Here is a 21489-nt window from a genome sequence, read left to right on the forward strand (position 1 = left end):
GAACCAGAGATCACACCAACAATAAGAACAATAATAAAAAGGTAATAGCTCCAAGTCACAGAATTGTGCAATGTTCATCCCTCTTCTTCTACATTGAAACCTCCCCAACAGAACTAATGCAGCAGACACAAGTGCAGCGCAATATCTTTCTCTGTTCCGCGTTCCATCTTAATTCCCATGTGTGCCACGGCGGTGGTGCCTGCGTTACACCTGGGATGATTCCAAAATATCAGGCAGCATGCTGTGGAGAGTGGATGCCTAAAAAGAGTGCCCACGTCAGTGTCTAACTGGAAATGACATCAAATATATATATATATATATCCGCGACTCAAACTACCCGTGTGCGGCCGTAATAAAGCAAACACTGAGACACGTGTGGAGCAACGTAAAAAGAAAAGGAAAAATGAGGGAGTAAATAATGAAATACCCCACAGAAATACATCAACATATACGCAAGTAATACATCATTCCGCATAATTCTTCGTTCTTCCTCTCGTTCCTTCTACACAACATCAGAAGCATAAAAAGTGACAGGCATGCCCTCCCACACAGTCATCGGGGAACAGGAGAGAGGCATTGCAGGCATATGGACAAAAAAGAAACAATGCACAAAAAAAACAGCAAAAATGCCGTTGCAGAGTCCGATTGGTGGATGTTCTGCGCAGAAACAGCGGCCCCACGCCCTCCCTCATCGACCAGCAACGCACACGTCTTAATTTCATTTAGTGAAAGCCACAGAAGGGCGTTATCGTTTTTTTACCCCTAATGTTTTCTCAAATAAATTCTGCGGCACGCACAACAGCCACCATCGCGGAACACGTCCTCATTACTGAGTAAAAATCTGAATAGGAGCCCCGACATCCGGAGAGGGCGCTGCAGCGAAGGGCGTGCAACACACACCCGTGACACAGCCGCCCTAGGCTAGCGTGATAAATCGATAATCCGTTTTTTCCAAAATCAACAAGAATAAAAACAACAAATTAATCAACCAAGCGTCCAATAAATAATAATAATAATAAAGAAGTAAACACATTGCCAAAAGCATCCACTTTATACCGTAACCATGAGGAGCCTCGTACATTCTCGCCACGTGGAGGTACTGTTTGGGCAGACACTTTCCAACTCCAGCAGAAACTGCGCTAAATTTTTCGTCAAGCGGAGCATCTTCACCTGTCCAGAAGAGCATAATTAATGCTGCAGCTCGCACTGGATACACGGTCGAGCAGGCTCAGGGCGTCTGAGCGGGTGTCAGCAGTCATGAGCTGCAGCTGTGCGGGTGGTCGGTACGACGACGCAACGGTGGTGCCTGAGGCGTACGACGATGACGTCAATTCGTGGGGCTTCTGTGCCTCTTCGTCGCCCTCCTCGTCATCGTGCAGCAGCGCCTCCAGCCCTCCACGCCGCGGCTCGCGCAGCTCCTGCCAGTGGCGGTCCTCCGCGTACCACACAACGACGCTGTACACAGCGATCGCAAGCAGCACAGCCGCCATGCAGAAGTACTGGACGTGGCAGCCTCCCACGGGCGGATGCACAGCCGCAATCAGGCACACCACACACAGCACCGACAGCTGGAACACGCACCAGTACACGTAGCTGCCCTTCATGTTCGTCAGCATGCCGCCGTATATCCGCTGCTGCGCCGCGGGATACCAATACCCGACGGGGTACAGCAGGCGCTCGTGCAGCGGCTTCCTCGAAAACTGCCAGTACCTCGTGAAGCTCGCGCCCGTGTGGCGGGCAATAAAGTAGCACACACCAGCAGGGAACGCCACACCGTACAGCACGCCAACGACAGCAACCACGCGGTGCTGCGCGCGGGCGCCGGGCATCGCCAGTGCGAGCATGGAGCCAAAAAATATGCCGAGATGCATCGCGTGCGCCACGACGTACGTCAGGCTCGGGAAGCGCATCGCCGCCCACGCACTCGCCGCGTCCACGCCGCGCCACCGCTGGAAGGCGGCCGTCACACCGCAGTGCACGCACCCGAACACAGCGGCGAGCAGCGCGTTGCCCACCACCATCCACAGCGGGTCAAGGGCAGCAAACACCGACAGGAAGTACGGCAGCGCAACGGTGCTCGCACGCTCCTGCGCCGAGGCGCATGTCATCCTCGCAAACACGCCGAGTGCCTGCATCTCAAGGACGGAGCCCAGCCCGCCGGTCACCACCACGGCAACAGCCGCCGCACCCGCAACGACGCCGGTGATCGCCGAGAGGGCGCTGGCTGCGGCGGGCAGCGTGTTCGACCTGATCGTGAAGGACCCAAGCAGCACACCCTTGCAGCCGCCGGACACCGCCACAGCGTCGCAGCGAATGACTATCGTCTCGTCGGCAGCAATGAAGTAACCGCGGTGCACGGGCACAGCCAGCTCCACGACGGTGGACGGATTCGTCGCGTTGCGCACCCACGTCGCGTTGCTCAGCATCGCTCCCCACGGACCGCCGAACCCGCTCGGCTGCGCCGTCGACACCGGCACAAAGCTCAGGTGCGTGCCGAGCTGCGGGTGGCTTGCCCACCGGAACGGCGGCGGCAGCGCCACCATCAGCAGTGTCGGGACGGCGCTCCCACCAGCCGCCGTCGTCGTCACGGCAAGCGTCGGGCACGCCACGTCGCCCCACCACAGCGTGCTGCTCACCGACGCCGTCGGGGTCCGCGTGGGCGGCAGCGCCACCGTTCCCGTCATCTGCAGTGTCTCCGTCGGCCCGTACGGCGTCGGACTGTAGTGCGTCCTGCTCAGGCTCGGCGTCCACGTCGGCGTCAGGCTGCGCGTCTCCGTCAGCGTCGCCGTGTGGCTCAGCAGCGGCATGACGGAAGTGCGGTTGCACCCGTCCACGTGCGGCAGGTACACCGGCAGGCAGTCACGCCCGTACCCGCCCTCAGCACAGCGGCAGACGCACGACCCCGACATCGCCCTCGTCGCAGCAGCAAAGCAGCGCACGTCGGCGTCGCACACGCCACACGCCACAGGGCGGAACTCCCCGATAATGCCGGCGGACCTGTAGTCCATTGGCTGCAGCGCCTGCCCGTTGAGCGTCAGGCACCCCACGACGAACCTTCGGCCGGCGCCCCCGAGCGCAACGGTGCCGTCCATCACGACGGGCCCACTGCCGGCGTTCCCGTGGAGCGTCAGCGTGCTCTGCGCGAGCCCCGCACTGCGCGGGTACGACGGCACCGACAGAAGCCTGCCGCTGATGCTGTTGCCGCGCACCGACAGCCACGACCCGGACACAAACGACGCCGCCAGCATCGCTCCGCGCAACGCTCCACCGCCCATCACGTACAGCACGGCGCCGTTCAGCAGCGACACGTTCTGCACAACGATCCGCACGCCGTCCCGCGCCATCCACGGCACGTAGAGCACAGGACTCACGCCGTCCAGCACAACGTGGCGCAGCGTCACCTCGCTCGCGCCGGCAGGCACAACAAACACCGACCGCACCGTCACGCCCTCGCGGAAAAACACACTCGACGCGGCGCCCACAACGGGCGGCAGCGCGGAAGCACCCACAGGCACGCACGCCACGCCCACGCCGCCGAGAAGGTAGCTGCACGCGCGGTCGAAGAACGACGCCGTCAGCGCACCGAAGCACGCCAGCGCAGCACCGAATCAAACAGCGCGAGGCGCTCTCCAAGGACAATGCCGCCGCCGCTGCTCACAACCGACACGTTCGTCACGGAGAACAATGAGTGGCTCCGCAGACTGAGACGCGACGAGGACGCCACACGCATCGCGAACGCGGTGGGGCCGCCCGACGCCTCCAGCAACACGCCGTCAAGCACCACCGCGCTCGACAGCAGGTCCATGCCGCCGCCAACGTACACCGCCGACCCGCCCGCCCGCGACGACCTCAGCACAGTGTTGCTCACACGCAGCTGCGACTGCAACAGCGACTTCGCGTGCAGCACAAGCGGCGACGCCACCGCGTCCGTCAGCCCGTTCAGCTGGGAGTAGCGCATCGGCCCCGGCGTCACAATCGTCGAGTCACGGACCGTCACGTTCGTGTGTGCCGGCAGGTTGTGCACAAGCACAAGCGAGCAGTAGCCGCCAGACAGCCCGCTCACGCTCACCTCCAGGCTCCGGTCACTCGCCGGCTTGCCGCTGTAGCCCCGCACGTAGATCTGCGCACCGCCGTCGCACACGCAGTTCCTCAGTTCGATGCGCAAAGGACCGGGAAGCATCGCCGCCACGTCGAACACCACAGCCACGCCGTTCGTGATGTACACGCCGTCCATCAGCACCGTGTCCACGGCACAGCCAACCGTGATGGCTCTGTCCACCGTACCGCCCCGCAGTCGCAGCACCACCGCATGCACTGCGGGCATCCACGCCGCCGCCGCAACCAGCACCAACGCCACAAGCAGCGCCGCACGCACAGCCGCAATGGCCATGCGCTGCACACGGTGCCGGCTGCGCGGACGCGTACCCACCGCAGACCGCATCCACCGTCCCAAACAGGAACCAACAGGGCTGTCGTGGTGTGTCGCACTCGCCCCGTCAAACATTCCTCCTCCTTAGCAAATCCCTTCCTACAGATGGCAAATCAAGAAACACAATTCCGATAAATCGATATCCCACTACTACTAGTCCCAATACAGCAATTAATCCCCAACACCTTAAAACGATGGTTGCGCTGGTCAAATCAAAGCATCTCTATCGGCACGGTCAGAGAAGGAGGAGGCAGCTAGAAAAGTAACTAAACACAGCGGCACGCAGAGGCATCCGGCCACAGACAGTCGTCACCAATGCACAGTCACCAACACAAAGCCGCGCGGACACAATCGCGCCACTGACGCCATCGCCCTCCCACCGCCCACGCAGCCCCACACAGCCCCAGTAGCGAGCGGCAGGGTCCAGGAAAGGAGGCACATGACAATTCGCACTGCTCTTACGACCAAATGGCCCCTTCACAGGGCGGTCCCGATGCCGTGGACGACAAAAAGGGCCGAGATAGGCACACATATGGCGGCGTTGCAACCGCCATCCACAGTGCACGTCCAAGGAATTGGCGAGTGAGTCTGTTGCCAGCAGTCAGCGCGTCGTTCCCCGTTCACGTGGGTCGGCGATGCAAAACAAACAGCGACATCATACGCGCACGGCATACACAGAGAGAAAAAGAAAAAGCACGGCGGCAGTACCCAGATACGGGGGACAAGGGTCCAAATTGATTGCACAGTCCGATTGGCTCACAGAAGTCCCGATGGTGTTCACGCCGTTGCCGCACGGTGCTTGTGGCCTGTGGCTGCTGTGGACCGAGGGAATGATGAGAAGGAAGAGGGATGCGATGCGGTCCTCATCCATCTCGGTTGATTGTGACGCCAGTCACGCCATCTCTTCAGATCGCCTGCAGCAACGACCGTCCCCGTCAGCAGCGGTCGGTGCCTTCCTTCTACACCGGGCGCCGCTCCACCGACGCCGTCACGCGCCTCTTCCATCAAAAACACAACGGGGGATCGGCAGCCACACGCAACCGCCGGCACCGAGTGCGAGAGGAGCAACCAACCATACCAATGCATATATCATGTGGGTGTCGTTGTGTGTGTGCCTACGGTCACAAAAAAAAAAAAGCATCTGAGGGCACACAACCACAGCGGGCGTCAGAAAAACACAAACAGGATGAATGGTGAAACGCAACACTGCACGGCTGCCCACACTGTGGCAAGCCGCGGGACATATGCTGAAAGGTAAATAAAAATAAAAAAATTTTAAATCCGTCTTCCATTATGCATTCACTCAAAAACAAAAAAACTGCACGCTGGTGCTTTTTTTTTTCGCCTGCAGATAAAAAATAAATAAATAAGATACACTCGTTACAGTCGTTTAAACCCTAGTGCCCACACATTATTTGTATTCCACTGGAACACTCAGCGCGGTCTTGTGCCCCCATTCCATTGTCTCTTTTATTAGCCGGCGCCATCGGCGTGGCACACAATGCCGAGAGCGCCCATGATCACTTAAAAGGGGGAAAAAACACTGAGTAGATCCCTTAATTGTCGGACCACAAAAAAAAAAAACCACAAAAAAACGCGGTGCTGGCGCTGGGGAGAGCATGCTTCCACATGGAGGATGAGCTCTGCGCAGCGAAGGGGATGTAAAATAAAATTAAAACCAGAATAATCTTCCGGGCAGCTGGCCGGATCCTGAAAACCTATGGAAACCAAACAAGTTAGAAAAAAAGGTTCGTTAGTTAATTGCTTTAATGTTTTCTTTTTAATTAATATATAGAATTCTGTGGACCGCTAGCATGGTCCTTTGTCCTTACTTAGGATTTAAATATTATTACTTACGAAGTGGCAGACTTTGAGGTCCTCCAACCACAAGACCCCGCCGCGTGGTGGGAATCAAAAGGGGGTGGATGGGATGGTAAAATAAAAACAAATATTATCTGGCCTCTATCGGCTCCCTGCCCCTACAAAGTCGCGTTCTTCCCAAAAGATTCATACGGTTGAAAGCATCATAAGGAATGCCTTCATTTATCAGGATATACATACATTAATTAAGTTAGCCAGCTCTCCCGCGATCATTCTTTTCACAAGCTCCTGGATAAAATGAACGGTGCGTCCACAGAAAGCGGCAATTAATTAAAAGAGCGCGTGGACAGACGCATATGATCCCGCTGGAAGCAGGAAGTCCTCACTGCGATTTCTCAGTAAATGGCCGCAATGCCCCACATCCCCAGCAGAAGCAGCGGGAGCACCCGAGACATACCCTCACGCGTGGAGCCGTCACCGCTTCCTTTTTCTTTTTTATCTTCGGGTTTCCTGTCCTTGATTGCAGTCATCTCAGTGGAATTCAGTGGGCGATTGTACAGAAAGACGTTCTTCACCGTCACAGGAGAGTTTTGTATACCGCACGCGCCAAAGCAAAAGCTTACGAGCTCAAGTGGCCTCTCACTTTTTAACGGCAATTCTTCTTCCCCCAGCGACTTGCCATCAACGTACACAAAGCTCTTGTTGCCTTGCAGCATGAGTGCCACTTGGTATTCTTTCCCCGCCTCCCAAGTGCCACTTTTTGTTGTCTTCTTGTCGTTGAGCATCGTCATCCACCTTCTATCCGCGGTATACAAGATTCCCATGGTATGCGGGGAATTATTGTCCCCCAACATCGCACCCAGTAGAGGAGTGTTATTACTCGGAGCCTTTTCGATGGTCACCGACGCCACAAGTGTGAAGTTGTGGCTCAAGGATATATGACGCACATTATCATCCGGAATGTTCACAGGCCAAATTACCCCGGAGTCAGGCTCCGTCAGCTGCAATCCATCCTCGACCTTCGTGGCGTTCGTCGCCGTTGCATTCAGGCAAAGGTACTCGTCGTTCCACGTGCCGTTGTTGGCCGATGCGTTTGACAAAACTGCCACCAGACCCGCCGTGGGTATAGACAAGCTGGAGAAGAAAACGTCCTTTTGCGCCCAGGTCTTCAGGACGGAGTTGATCGTACTCAGTTCCTCCGTCAGGCGGGAAAGTGAAATGGCACTGCCTTCACCATTGCCCCTCCGTTGTAAAAGATGCAACTTGCCATCCGAGTACAGCAGGGTGCTGGCGAGCTCCTCCTTCCCAGCATTGTCCATGCCAACCGGTCCAACAGAAAACGAGCGGTTGTTGTCCGTCACCCAAAGGTGGAGCGGATTGGCCTTATTCTTCCCCGAGGAGTTCCCTCGCTGTGTGTACAGCATGACCCTCCTGCCCTCAATGGTCGCGGTGATGAGGGCATCCACGTGCAAGCTCAGATCCCAAAAGAATGATTGTGATTTGACCCACACGCCTGGAAGTGTCCCGACTGCCTCCGTCCACGCTGTCCCCATGTCACGCGACTCGTACACCTTCTGTTCATCCTCGCAGTCAACAATCATGAGAAGTGAACCCTCCCACTCGGTGACGCGGGGGTTAACGCATTTCGCAGGGGAAGCGCCCTCAGAGAGCGACCAGGTACTGCCGTTGTCCGTCGAGTAAATGATCATGGAGTAAACGACACCATTTCCGCTCTTCGCCATCAGTGGAAACACAAGCGTGCCATCCTCCATCAGAACACCTGAGCCACCAGCGGCAAGAAACTCCTTCAATTTACCTTCGTGTGCAGCTATAGTACCCTCTTTCAACAGAGACCTGATTTGGTCCCATTTGATACGTTCAGTCAGCTCGCTGCTCGTAGGCTCCCTCACATCACCCACAACCAGTTTCAGACCCAGGTTGTCCCATTTCCTCCTCCCATCATTTTGTTTGAGCTCAGCAAGGCTTCCCGCAAGAAGAAACACCTTATTGCCCTTCGTGGTGGTTGTGGGGTGGTAAAAAACACCCACACGATTATCCGTTCCATCCGTTGGACCAAGCACAGTGTGTGCCTTCCATGTACTTTCACTCACCTTGCCAACAAGAGCGGACCAATCCCACGTAGCGTCGATGTACTCCGCAACAACATCAGAAGAAATGGGCTCAATTACTTTACCACCTTCAACGACATATTCGGCATACATGAGGCCTTCGGCAAAAGCAGCAATTACTCCACCAGCACTGACGAGAGAGGGTGAAGCAAATGCATCCCTCTTCGTCTCTTGAGACGTTCCGCCTTTCGGTACAACCAGCGTCTGATTCGGCAAAAATAGATCGACCGTATGAGGCAATTGCGCATTCCCCGAATTACTCTTCACGGCGTTCGAAGCCCCACCACTGCCGCACATCACGAGGAGGAGCAGCACCGCGGAAGTAAACACACGCCGGGACATGTTGGATCTTTGCGGCTCACCCTCTCCTCCTTCCCTCCTCCTTCCGCTGGATCCGGTCACGCGACGGTTGTGTGTGCGGGGTGCCATGACAGCAGCAACACGTGAGAGCATATAAATATAAATATGTGTGTGTGGGCGGTGTGTGTGCTGTTGTTGGTCCTTTCAGAGCCTTCGAATCTCACAGTAGCGATTCGCGTTCGTTTGCTTGCTTTCCTAGCGTGTGTATGTGTGCAAGAAATAGAAAGACAGCAACAGCGGCAATACACAAGAAAGGTCAGTGAGGAGCAGAGCAGAGCACCCACGCAGAGAGCGGGACAAAAGAAAATCCGGAAGGGACAGCACGGAGGACCATCGCCCACACCAGCCCTCTGACACACACAGACACCATCGCAGCGCTGTCAGTCCGCGGGTGAGAGGATTCGGCCCTCCACACAGCAAACGCACACACCGCCAGCAGCCACACACAATGGAAGGGGAAGAGAAGGGACACACCGTCACCGCCTCCAGTTCAATCCCACGGCCAACGGCATACGGCCACAGCCCCGCTGCCAACAAACACAACGCACACGGAGCAAGCAATCACCCAAAGAGCCACACGCAGAAGCAATTCCTCATCCATCCACGACGCGGCGCCTCACTCCATGCGGCCAAAACGCAGCGCCCCCACACCATCAGGAAGAGACACTCGCCCTGCGCGCTGCCTCTCTCCTCCCTTCGCTTCATGCCCACGGGTAAAAGCAGCACCCACACGCTGCTGCCACACGCACCGCGAAAGAACCATCCAAATCCACTGTGATTTGCACTCTGTGTGCGTGTGCTTGTGCGTGCCTGCAGAAACAAGAGGTAAAGAAGTAAAAAAAGAAACGGAGCATGTGAAGAAACGCAAAAACAAAATGCACAGCAGAGCCGCATGGTAGAAATAACATGACTGCTCAAACTCACGATTGCACCGCAGCCCAAGCAGTGGCGAGTCATACAAGATTTATTTAAAACAATTACCAAAAAAAAAAGCCTCCCCTTTCACCATTATCTTTCCAGCCCCGCACAAAGTAATTATATAAAAAGAAAAAAACGCAAGAAAGAAGTCGTCCTCCATTGCTCTTACTCCTAAAAAAGGAAAAAAAAATCACCCGGTTACCGTGTGGCCCACCAAACTGTTTGTACATTTAGCCCACAAATTAAAAATCAAATAATTACTTGTCTTTCAACCGTCTGACCCTCCATGTGTCCGCACATCGTTTATATTTCATGGGGTCATCTGCGTGTTGCTGCTCCCCTCAGCCCTTTCAGCGGCGCGTGAGTGCGGCCCGCAGAGCACAGTCACTCGTGTGTAGAGGCTGAGAGAAGCACGCAGACATGACGGGAGTCGCGTCTCTCCATCGGGGGAGTGAGCGCAGCAAAAAAAACACATCAGGGGAGAGAAATGCTGACGGGACTGCCAGCACCGAAGGGTGCGCCAGCGCAAAAAAACACACACAGTGAGAAAGTCAAAGAGAGCAAGCAAAATTACTTTTTAAAGCGGCAGGGTGTGGCTGTGTGTGTGGCGCTGCGGGTGTCTGCCCGACCTCGCCGCTAAAAAAAAAAAAAAAAAACAAGAGGGAAAGAAATGTGTGCTCCGCCCCACCGGCCCTCGTCGCACGCCCACACGTCACGGCTCCCTCAGCGCGCCGTTCGTTGCGGCCCCTCCTCATGCGTGCATCAGGCGAGGCGCACAGGGCCGTCGTCATGAGCGTGTCGGTGGGTGTGCGAGTGGAGCAGTTGGGCGGGAAACACACGGCACCCCTCACAGGAAGAATGCAGCATGAAACAATTAACAAAATGAAAAAGAAAAAAACGTCCATAGTGGTTGCACAAAAAGCAAAAGAAGGAAAGTACTAAATGGGAAAAAAATTTGTTATTTGCAAGGTGAAATTTGTTCCTAGCGGTGTGTGTGTGTCGGCGGTGGGGAGGTCGCAAGTGCTCCACACTGAGGCCGCACACTCCTCACGCAGCCGCAAGCCCCACAGCCCCAGCAGAAGAAGCAGCGGAAGCAGCACCCTGCTCTCACGCATAGTGCCAGCAACGCTGTTATCCCACTGCGGCAAATTTTAAAGGCTGCTGCTGAGTGTCGCCGCCTCTGCTTCCTTAACCTGTGGATGGAGCCCTTCTTGTCCCTTGCGTTCAGCGTTATGTGTTGCTGCATTTGCTGCGTCGGGGGTGCCCACAGAGAATTGGGTTGGTTGATCTGCCTGCATCACAGCTCCACCTTCCGTCCCCACCGTTTGTGCATCATCAGATGAGGAAGCACCAACATCAGTAATGGCGACGCTTGAAGATGTAACAGATGCCAGAGCTTCATGTTCATCGGAAGATGTGGCAGATGCCGGCTGGTCTGCAGTTCCCTCCCTTGCTGAGGATGTCGCGGCGTTGGGCTCCGCTGGTTTGGGCTCCGCTGGTTTGGGCTCCGCTGGTTTGGGCTCCCCTGATTTCGGCTCCGCTGGCTTGGGCTCCGCTGACTTCGGCTCCGCTGGTTTGGGCTCTGCTGGTTTGGGCTCCGCTGGTTTGGGCTCCGCTGACTTCGGCTCCGCTGGTTTGGGCTCCGCTGATTTCGGCTCCGCTGGTTTGGGCTCCGCTGGTTTGGGCTCCGCTGGTTTGGGCTCTGCTGGTTTGGGCTCCGCTGATTTCGGCTCCGCTGGTTTGGGCTCCGCTGGTTTGGGCTCCGCTGATTTCGGCTCCGCTGGTTTGGGCTCCGCTGGTTTGGGCTCCGCTGATTTCGGCTCCGCTGGTTTCGGCTCCGCTGGTTTGGGCTCTGCTGATTTCGGCTCCGCTGGTTTCGGCTCCGCTGGTTTGGGCTCTGCTGGTTTGGGCTCTGCTGGTTTGGGCTCTGCTGGTTTGGGCTCTGCTGGTTTGGGCTCCGCTGATTTCGGCTCCGCTGGTTTCGGCTCCGCTGGTTTGGGCTCTGCTGGTTTGGGCTCTGCTGGTTTGGGCTCTGCTGGTTTGGGCTCCGCTGATTTCGGCTCCGCTGGTTTCGGCTCCGCTGGTTTCGGCTCCGCTGGTTTGGGCTCCGCTGGTTTGGGCTCCACTGGTTTGGGCTCTGCTGGTTTGGGCTCCGCTGGTTTGGGCTCCGCTGATTTCGGCTCCGCTGGTTTCGGCTCCGCTGGTTTGGGCTCTGCTGGTTTGGGCTCTGCTGGTTTCGGCTCCGCTGGTTTGGGCTCCGCTGGTTTGGGCTCCACTGGTTTGGGCTCCGCTGGTTTGGGCTCCGCTGGTTTGGGCTCCGCTGGTTTGGGCTCCGCTGATTTCGGCTCCGCTGGTTTCGGCTCCGCTGGTTTGGGCTCCGCTGGTTTGGGCTCCGCTGATTTCGGCTCCGCTGGTTTGGGCTCTGCTGCTTTGGGCTCCACTGGTTTGGGCTCTGCTGGTTTGGGCTCTGCTGGTTTGGGCTCCGCTGGTTTGGGCTCCGCTGGTTTGGGCTCTGCTGGTTTGGGCTCCGCTGGTTTGGGCTCCGCTGGTTTGGGCTCCGCTGGTTTGGGCTCTGCTGGTTTGGGCTCCGCTGGTTTGGGCTCCGCTGGTTTGGGCTCTGCTGGTTTGGGCTCTGCTGGTTTGGGCTCCGCTGGTTTGGGCTCCGCTGGTTTGGGCTCTGCTGGTTTGGGCTCCGCTGGTTTGGGCTCCGCTGGTTTGGGCTCCGCTGGTTTGGGCTCCGCTGGTTTGGGCTCCGCTGGTTTGGGCTCTGCTGGTTTGGGCTCCGCTGGTTTGGGCTCTGCTGGTTTGGGCTCCGCTGGTTTGGGCTCCGCTGGTTTGGGCTCTGCTGGTTTGGGCTCCGCTGGTTTGGGCTCCGCTGGTTTGGGCTCCGCTGATTTCGGCTCCGCTGGTTTCGGCTCCGCTGGTTTGGGCTCCGCTGGTTTGGGCTCCGCTGGTTTGGGCTCTGCTGGTTTGGGCTCCGCTGATTTCGGCTCCGCTGGTTTCGGCTCCGCTGGTTTGGGCTCTGCTGGTTTGGGCTCCGCTGGTTTGGGCTCCGCTGGTTTGGGCTCCGCTGGTTTGGGCTCCGCTGGTTTGGGCTCCGCTGGTTTGGGCTCTGCTGGTTTGGGCTCCGCTGGTTTGGGCTCTGCTGGTTTGGGCTCTGCTGGTTTGGGCTCCGCTGGTTTGGGCTCCGCTGGTTTGGGCTCCGCTGGTTTGGGCTCCGCTGGTTTGGGCTCCGCTGGTTTGGGCTCTGCTGGTTTGGGCTCCGCTGGTTTGGGCTCCGCTGGTTTGGGCTCCGCTGATTTCGGCTCTGCTGGTTTGGGCTCCGCTGGTTTGGGCTCCGCTGGTTTGGGCTCCGCTGGTTTGGGCTCCGCTGGTTTGGGCTCCGCTGGTTTGGGCTCCGCTGGTTTGGGCTCCGCTGGTTTGGGCTCCGCTGGTTTGGGCTCCGCTGGTTTGGGCTCCGCTGGTTTGGGCTCCGCTGGTTTGGGCTCCGCTGGTTTGGGCTCTGCTGGTTTGGGCTCCGCTGATTTCGGCTCCGCTGGTTTGGGCTCCGCTGATTTCGGAGGTGGAATGGTGACTTTATTCGCGTTGAGGGCGCCAATCTCAGTTTCATTCAACGGGCGGTTGTACAGAAAGACGTTCGCCACCGTCGCATGGATTTTCCCGCTGCTCAACTGCTCATCGTACGCGCCAAAGTAAAAGTGCGAGATCTCGTCCATTAATTCATCAGAAGGACGAGGCAAGGTCAAATTCAACAAGGACTTCCCGTCAACGTACACGGAGCCCACACCGTCATGCATTTTGAGCACCACGTGATACGTCTTGTCCAGCTCCCATTTAGCAAAATAATTCTGGTACGACCCGTGCACCACGCTCCACTCCATATTATTATCGTACGAAAGTCCCAGGAGTGTTTTCGTCCTCATTCTCTTCAGACCCATCAGGGGAGTGATGCCCTTCGGCACCTCGTGAATCGACACCGTTGCCGCAAGAGTAAACCCATAGTTTGCAAAGTGGAGCGGTCTGTTCGACCACTGCTTGTCCACGGGCCACTCGGCCCCTGCGTCATGCCCTTCGAACGTCCACCCACTGGGAGCCTTTTTCGCCGCACCCCTCACAACGGCATTCACCCCAAGGTACTCGTCCTCCCACTTGTCCCCACGGAGCCTATCGGCCAAATGGCCCACAAGCCCAGTCGTGGGGATAGGAACAGAACAGTTCCCTCTTGACAGCGCGGCGCCCGAGGCCATTAAGCCGCATTGTCTCGACAAGGCATTGTCTTTCGCGGCCCAAGTATCCAGCGCATGCCTTATCCAGTGCAGCTCGGACGTCAGATCCAGGAAAAAGGCTCCAGAGTTGCTTCCAACACCGGCCTCGTACAAACAATACAGCTTATTATTCGCGTACAACAGGGAGCTGGAGGTTGCGCTATTCCCAGTGGGTAACAGGCCAACCTGGTAAATGCGGTTGGTGTCCGTTAGCCACAGACGAATCTCGTTCTTTCCGTCGTGTCTGGAATATTCCAGCTGGGTGAGGAGGATCACCTTCTTTCCATCAGTGGTTGCAGTGATGAATCCACCCTGAATGTGGAGCCCAAGACCTGCCAATGAGTTGCTCCACACACGCGAGAGCGTCCCCACAGCCTCCGTCCACGTGTTCCCCTTGTCAGTCGACTCGTACACCCTTCTGCGACCGTACTCACATGAGGTGATCATGATGATTTTCCCAGCCTCCCATTCAAGGATACTGGGGTTGGTGCAGCCCGCATCTGTCGCGCTTTTCGCAAAGGTCCAGCGCTGTTGAACAGAATTCATGTACATGATTGTGGACGCAGTGTTCCCTCCCTTTGTCAGAAACTGCACGGGAAACACGAGCGTGCCATCCGTCATTTTCGTGATGGGAGTACTGGCATCGTTGAGGAAGCCAATCAATTCGTCGGATTTATAGGGATAAGGAAGGCGAATGCTCATAGAGACGGAATTCATCGAAAAACCTCCGCTTCGTCTAGGCCCCGTCTCCAGAAAATGAATAACAGACTCCACACCACTTCCTCCCCACTCATCGGTAAACCGAATTCTGGCCCCGTTCCGTAAGTCGTAACCCTCCACAAAAGCAAAAAGCGATCCGAAGAGTCTGTAAGGCGTGGTAAACAACATCTGGTGAAGGCGTGCGGCAAAAACGTCAAGATCTTCTGGCCCCGCGTACGGCCGCCACGTCCTCCCACCATCAACGCTGATCCGTGCCATCAACTGCATGGACGCACTCCCGCTCCCCACAGATCCATTGAACTGAGCTCCAACAATGGCCAGCAGCATCCCGTCCACATTCACAAGATGGGGATTGCGGAAAATGTGGCCAGCGGCCGCTGTGTTTGCGACTGGATACTCCCTTGGCAACTGCTCCAAACTGTGTCTTCCATAGGAATCGCCCACTCCCGTTCCATAGTTTTGGGCCTGCACAGACCCCGCGGCGGCGCACGTCAACACGAAAAGGAGGAGCAGCACCGCAGAAGTAAACACACGCCGGAACATGTTGGGCCTCTGCGGCTCACTCTCTCTTCCTTCCCTCCTCCTTCCGCTGGATCCGTTCACGCCGCGACAACTGTGTGTGCGGGGTGCCCTCACAGCAGCAACACGTGGGAGCATATAAATATTTGTGTGTGGGCGGTGTGTGTGCTGTTGGTCCTTTGAATTTCACAGTAGCGATTCGCGTTTGGTTGCTTTCCTTCCTAGCGTGTCTGCGTTCAAGAAGTGGTGAAGAAAACAACAGCGGCAGCACATCAGACACGTCAGTGAGAATCAGAGCAGAGCAGCCACGCAGTGAGTGGGGCACGAGACAATCCGGAAGGGACGGCACGGAGAAACATCGCACACAGAAAACAGCAACAACAGCAACACGGCAAGTCACGGCGGAAGCCAACACACACAAACAGAGAGAGAGAGACATGCACGCGGAATTTCATCATTCGGCGACGCCATTCAAAGTCCTGCCGAAACAGTCTGCAAGTGATAAAGTGATCAGTCACACGCTCCCGGTGCACCGCCGCGGCAACGACGCGGACACAAACGGAAATATGTGTACAAACGTGGACCGCACCAATTCACAGCACCGCCACACGACACTCGCTCTCTCGGTGCATCCCACGTCCCGCCTCAAAAGTCCGCGGCAACCACCAATCAACAAAATAATGAGGCGGCGAAAAAACAACTTCCCTGCAGGCACTTCAGGGCTCCACAGCAACACCACCAACAGGAGCGTGCATCCCTCTGCTTGCCGCAGTGCAGGCCTCTTTGCTCCTGGCCTCTCGGGGCGTTGAACACCTCCCCGACCATCTCGCGCTCACAAAGCAAGCATCACGCAGATGCCACTCTTTTTCTCCGCGAATGGTGTTGCCGCTCTGAATTATGTGCAAATAATCCATAGCACATCACCCAAAGTTTCTTTCCATTGCCTCAAAAGAAAAAGACAAAAATGTTTTTAAAAGTCAACATAAGTACCACTCCGCCCTGGTCACTGCGCATTGCCCCGCACAGAATCGTTGTTACTCGCCCTCCGCTCCCCTCTCATCCCATTCCTGCCTGCCAGGACGTACATCACAGTCGCAATCCCTCCCAAGAAAGACTTTGTCACATGCTGGCACGGGCCACATTTTCCCCTTTGCATCCCGGTCTCCCGCCCACAGGAGGGCAAACAGGGGGATTGCGTGCATGTGCGTGTGGATGGCCATGTGCAAAACTCATCAAGATTCAAAGAAATAAGGCACGCAGAGCGACCCCGCCCACAGATTGGGAGTCCACTCGTGAACCGCAGCGGGAACAGCAAACGCCCTCTTGTTACCCTTCTGAGAGGCCGATTCATTATCATCACGCCGCCTCAACAGCGTGTACCGGCGAGCGGAGGAGGTGACTGCTCAATCGCTCCTCGTGTCGGAGGCGCCCACAACGTCTCACTGCGGCAACTTGCCGTCAGCAACAAGCCGCATGGCAGAACGCAAAACAATTCACCCACTCGCCAATAAAATAAATAAAAATGCATCTCACCGCCACAAAACGGCCATCAACATCTGTTTCACGGCAGACACCAAATGCCAAGGGATTAATTAAGAAAAACAAACACGCGGATGGTCTCCCACAATACATTCCAGCAAAGAATAGTCTCTCAACCCTGAAAATAAACACCGTAAATTCACAAAAGCCGTCTCATCGCGCCAAAAATCGTGCGATGCCCCTCCTCGCAATGCTCTGCTGTCCGCAGAGACCGCCCTCTGTGGTGTTCCAGCAAAAGCAAAAAATAAACATTCAAAAACCAACAGCAAGAGAAACCTCCACACGCAAAGTTTGCATCACCGTGGAGCATCGCTTCTCTCCCCGCAAGTAAAAGAGGCGCCGTCACATCATCTGCAAGGATCGCCACAAACACGCCAAATTGCGACGTACGCAACACGCTCCGCCGTGACCATCGCTTTCCCGATACGGCAGCCCACTCCCGTCCACCGTGTCTGCCAAGCAGGACACACCAGGCCTGCCGCTGCAACGCAAAAGAGATTCAGAAATACGCAACGGATCCCGTCGCAGTCGTTGGCTCAGCCGCCGTGTTGAGGTTTGGGATGGGCGGATGAAATAATAAAAACAAAACGGCCAAATATCCCCGCAGAATCCCGCATTCCACGCAGTCCCAATGGCCAGAGGGTCCTCTAGGGACGCCTGGGAGACGCATCCGCCACACTCACACGCACCATCACTCACGGCACCCCAATCGAGTCCAGCGGACCTCGCGAAGCACACGGCGCGCCTCAATGGCGTGGCGAGCAGCCTTCTCGGAGAGAAGGACGCGTGGCGATGGTTCCCCTCCCCGCTTCACTTTTCTTTTTTTTTTCCTCCTATTTTGGTGGCATGTCACAGAAGGGGAGCGTACTTCATGTCCCCGAGCCCTTCTCTCGGTGCACGCACAAAAACAGAGAGGGGAATAATAAGCGAGTGGGTCAGGCGGCACGGAGAAATAAATGTGCGGGAGACAAACAAACCAAAAGAATAAACAAAGAGCCCGACAGATATGCACGCGGCATATTCAGCGGAAACAGGTGTCACCTTCAGTGGGTAAATTAGTAGCCAATTGCGGTGTCGGTCGCCCACGGTGAGAAACAGCGTTGTGCTCACAATATTTTTGGCTTGTTTTCTGCTTCCCTCCCCTTCTATTTCTCCCTCATTCACCATCTTCACTTTTACTGCTTGCTGCCGCCCTCTCTTACCTTCGGCAACACTGCCAGGTTTGGACGCTGCACCCTCCCCCTGTCATGCCAAATATATGCTTGCGCTCTTTAAAACCCATGGCGTACTCGCTTAAATATCATTTGTGTAAATATAAAAATTAAAAAAAAAAACTTTTAATAATTAAAGTGAAAAATAAAATAAAATAATAAAAACATAAAACTTGCAACTGGCGCCAGTTCATCTTCCTTTCGTCCTTACAGGGTACAAAACTGTCCTGTCGTACTCAACCCTTGGAACCCCTTGCTTCTCATCATGCCCGTAGGCCCGAATGCGCTGTATGCGTGCCTCATCCTTCACCCAAACGTCTGCGGGGACCATGCCGTTATATGGCTCCTTGTACCCGCCACTGCACGCCCGTGGACGGTTCCACTTCATCACGACATATGGTTTGTTCGCACTCAAAGACCTGACGCGACGGTACCAGAGAGCGTCCGGTAGCTCCATTTTATTAGAGAAACGAATATTATAGTTGCTGCGATGCACAAATTTGCCGTAGAAGACATTTCGCTCCTGAAATCCAAGCAAACGGAGGCGTAAGCTGTAGTCGACATCCTCCACGTAAGCTGGGTAGAAGTTCTCGTCAAAATATCCCACCGTGCTGATCGCCAGGCGTGTCAACATAACAGATGTAAAACAACTGCTTTTGTAATACGCGCAGAAGTGCCCGTAATGCTTCGAAAACGTCTTTTCACGCTCCTTCACAGAAGCATAACGGATGCGGTCAGGCAGCAGCGCAGACGTCGACAATCGGCTATCGTTCACCGTGGAGCACAGCACCTTCAAGCCCCGTCGCAAAACAGGACTGTACTCGCTCGGCTCATTCGCCACCTCCGCCGCCAACTCATCCATGCGAGCGGCATCATGCCTCGTCATTTCATGCACATCGCGTAGAAGGTTGGGAAGAAGATCGGGTGAAAACATTACGTCGCTGTTTGTTACAAAAACAAAAGGCACTTCCTCGCGCGGCAGCGAGAGTGCAATTCGTAACCCGATGTTCACGGCAGCGCTGTACCCGATGTTTTCCGGGTGACGACTCACAACCAGGCGTCCGAACCACCCATAGACCCTCTCGAGTTCCTGCAGGCACAACAACAGCATCGCCTCCCGCCCGTTCTGCACCAAAACCAACAGCCGGATTGGCACATTGATGTTGCACATCATCCTCCGAAAGTCCATCGGATCGAGCATCAGCGGGACCACCATCAACGGGATAACGTCCGTCCCGTTATTATTTCCCCCCAGCCACCGTGTCGTTGGATCCACCAGAAGCCTTTCCCCGACGCAGTGGATATATTCCGCCCTGGTCGGGCCAACACCAAAACCATACGCGGGATCGTCACGAAGTATGAACTCCACTCCAAGAAAAAAGCATCAACATGGACAACAAATTTAATGTTAGAAGAAAGATAAAGCATCCTTTCCAAAAAAGGCTTTTGGCTTCGGTTTTTAAAATGCGCGTGTAACTCCGCGCATATCCCGTTGGAGGCAAAGCCAAGGGAGCATCTCCTGAAAGAAAACAAAAGAAGTAAAAAAGAAAAATGTGCCCAATGATGGTTCTGTGTGAATTTGAACAAAAAAAAAAAAAGACTCCTTCCAGCGCAATGGCCACGCACCTCCATTTGGTGAGTGAAGTGGAGGCACGGAGCACGCAGGAGTCTCAACATGACCAGAAATAAAATAAGCAACAAAAGTAAAAAACGGCTAAGAATGAAAACAAAAGAAAAAAAAAAGACCAATGGCACAGTAACAAATGCAGTTCTCGCCGCAGCATGCAAAGCCCTCATACATCCCGTAAAAAAAAAAAAAAAAAGGATGGCAAAACACAACAGTCCAGGGTGTCATTTGTAATACCACATGATTCCACAAAGAATAAAAGTGTTCGTTGAGGAGCCCAAAATGTCATGAATTTTGGAGGGCACCCAAATCGCGGACCAACAAGCCTGCGGCACTCACCACATATCCCACGCTGCTCAATCCCCATTCCCCTCATGTAAACCCCCTCCCAAAAAAAGCACAGTCACCAGACATCCTACATGCCCAAAAACAACAAACATATTTTAAACCGTCCTATCGACACCCGCAAATAAGAAAAGTAACTTCAGTTCAGCATAAAGAAGTCGCAGTCACAAAAATAAAAAATAACTATTCTTCAATATAGGAAATTGTTATAGCTCAGGGCAACAAACATCCAGACATTCTGAAAACGCAGTTCAGGATTTCAGGTCCCATTTTGTACCCAGTATTTCCCCAATCACCTCCCCCATCACCACCACACGAAACAACCGCACGGAACAGTACCTCAATCAGCACCTTGTCGTAATAGCCAAATTTTCTTTCTTTATTTGCCTATTGGGCGCAAACAACAAAAGGCAGCACCACCATAGGGGTCTCCATCCGTTTGAACCTTTTTCTTTTCCCGTAATAAAACCCAGCTGCAGAGTTAGACATGAAAAACAATAGTAAAAAAAAATGTAAAGAAGTAATCAATGCAAAAAAAATTGGCAAGCGCTCGCAAGAGCATCTCTATAGAAAAGAATCCTTTCACAGGAAATATATAAGTACACATAGAAAGATAGATCGATAAATAAATTAGAATAATCTTCTGGGCAGCTGGCCGGATCATGAGTTTATCAATAATAGAAAACAAACCAGATAGGAATAAGAAAGGAATAAATGGAATAAGAGTGGATTCACCACATTCCCAACGTTTAACACCTAGTAAGTGTATATATATATTATACCATACGTTAGCCTCAATTGTGGCCCTGCTCACTCCATTCCGATGGAATATTTATTTATTTATTACTAGCTGGCAGACTTTGGGGTCCTCCACCCACAAGACACTGCCGCTGCCCTTCACAAGTTCCACCCCTTCGCCAAGTCCTGAAGTGCAAAAACGCGACCGCGTGATATGCCGTCTGCGGGGTTTTCTGCGGACCGTACGTAGACAAAGGATGCCTGCATTCCGCGTGAGTCAAAAAACTCATATATCCGTTGCAGCTCCCACGTCATGGCGTGTGATTTTGAGCTGCCTTTATTCGCCGCTCCTCGCAGCGAAGTATTATCCACCCAAACGTCCATGGTGGATGGCAAGATGGCGGAAAAGGCCGATAAGGCTAAGCGTACCGCGCGCGCATCGGCCTGCATGATAAGAAAGGGCTTCCTCTCCCATTTTACTCCGGCAATTTTAATGTCGCCGGAGTCTGGAACAAAAACGGCTCCCCATCCATGGAGCGATGCATCCGCGATGATGGCGGCTGATGCCTTTTCCGTGGGCTTGAAGATTCGCTTACGATTATATTCTCATTGATGTGTCGCAATCCCTCGCCCAAATCAACCGCTGACGGTGGAAGGTTCGTCGGGGATGTCTCCAGCACAATCCCTTGGTCAACTGCGGATAATCGTCGTCGCACTGCCTCGATGAAAAAGTAGTAGTCATATAAACGCGTGCAAAAAGTGGTGGCCGCGTACGAAAAGCGTGACGCCGTAACCTCTATTTCCGCGATGGTTGAAGAATTAAGCGCCGGCATGGCGCATACAGACCGGACAAACTCGTCACTCAGAA

The 21489-nt window shown here is 54.8% G+C and overlaps 3 protein-coding genes and 2 pseudogenes across 3 annotated transcripts, besides 16 other annotated features; all 5 read right to left on the reverse strand.

Annotated features, from left to right (window-relative positions):
* Window positions 1-2094: a sequence feature (areas merged during assembly that could not be assigned to a particular haplotype. This can correspond to areas where the two haplotypes were merged or to regions with more than two copies in the genome that were merged during assembly.).
* Window positions 999-1020: a sequence feature (AT_rich).
* Window positions 1167-3344, reverse strand: Tc00.1047053506129.10 (annotated as a pseudogene).
* Window positions 2095-2711: a sequence feature (areas not merged during assembly with more than two copies in the genome that could not be assigned to a particular haplotype).
* Window positions 2712-3372: a sequence feature (heterozygous, Esmeraldo-like haplotype).
* Window positions 3373-10079: a sequence feature (areas not merged during assembly with more than two copies in the genome that could not be assigned to a particular haplotype).
* Window positions 3575-4504, reverse strand: Tc00.1047053506129.20 (annotated as a pseudogene).
* Window positions 5685-5710: a sequence feature (AT_rich).
* Window positions 6112-6540: a mobile genetic element.
* Window positions 6646-8832, reverse strand: Tc00.1047053506129.30 (trans-sialidase, putative; the record flags this gene model as incomplete). Its single annotated transcript, XM_808143.1, has 1 exon — window positions 6646-8832. The coding sequence occupies one exon, from the start codon at window positions 8830-8832 to the stop codon at window positions 6646-6648; it is 2187 nt and encodes a 728-aa protein (XP_813236.1).
* Window positions 10080-10422: a sequence feature (heterozygous, Esmeraldo-like haplotype).
* Window positions 10423-11049: a sequence feature (areas merged during assembly that could not be assigned to a particular haplotype. This can correspond to areas where the two haplotypes were merged or to regions with more than two copies in the genome that were merged during assembly.).
* On the reverse strand, window positions 10809-15299 carry Tc00.1047053506129.50 (trans-sialidase, putative; the record flags this gene model as incomplete). Its single annotated transcript, XM_808144.1, has 1 exon — window positions 10809-15299. The coding sequence occupies one exon, from the start codon at window positions 15297-15299 to the stop codon at window positions 10809-10811; it is 4491 nt and encodes a 1496-aa protein (XP_813237.1).
* Window positions 11050-11151: a sequence feature (heterozygous, non-Esmeraldo-like haplotype).
* Window positions 11152-12536: a sequence feature (areas not merged during assembly with more than two copies in the genome that could not be assigned to a particular haplotype).
* Window positions 12537-13334: a sequence feature (heterozygous, Esmeraldo-like haplotype).
* Window positions 13335-21489: part of a sequence feature (areas not merged during assembly with more than two copies in the genome that could not be assigned to a particular haplotype) that runs on past the window's edge.
* Window positions 18010-18082: a sequence feature (A-rich).
* Tc00.1047053506129.60 (beta galactofuranosyl glycosyltransferase, putative) lies at window positions 18102-19127 on the reverse strand (the record flags this gene model as incomplete). The annotated part of the gene is made up of 1 exon (XM_808145.1): window positions 18102-19127. The coding sequence occupies one exon, from the start codon at window positions 19125-19127 to the stop codon at window positions 18102-18104; it is 1026 nt and encodes a 341-aa protein (XP_813238.1).
* Window positions 20518-20774: a mobile genetic element.
* Window positions 20518-21489: part of a mobile genetic element that runs on past the window's edge.

This window comes from Trypanosoma cruzi, genomic scaffold (genome assembly GCF_000209065.1).
Source record: "Trypanosoma cruzi strain CL Brener 1047053516253 genomic scaffold, whole genome shotgun sequence".
NCBI classification, from domain to species: domain Eukaryota; phylum Euglenozoa; class Kinetoplastea; order Trypanosomatida; family Trypanosomatidae; genus Trypanosoma; species Trypanosoma cruzi.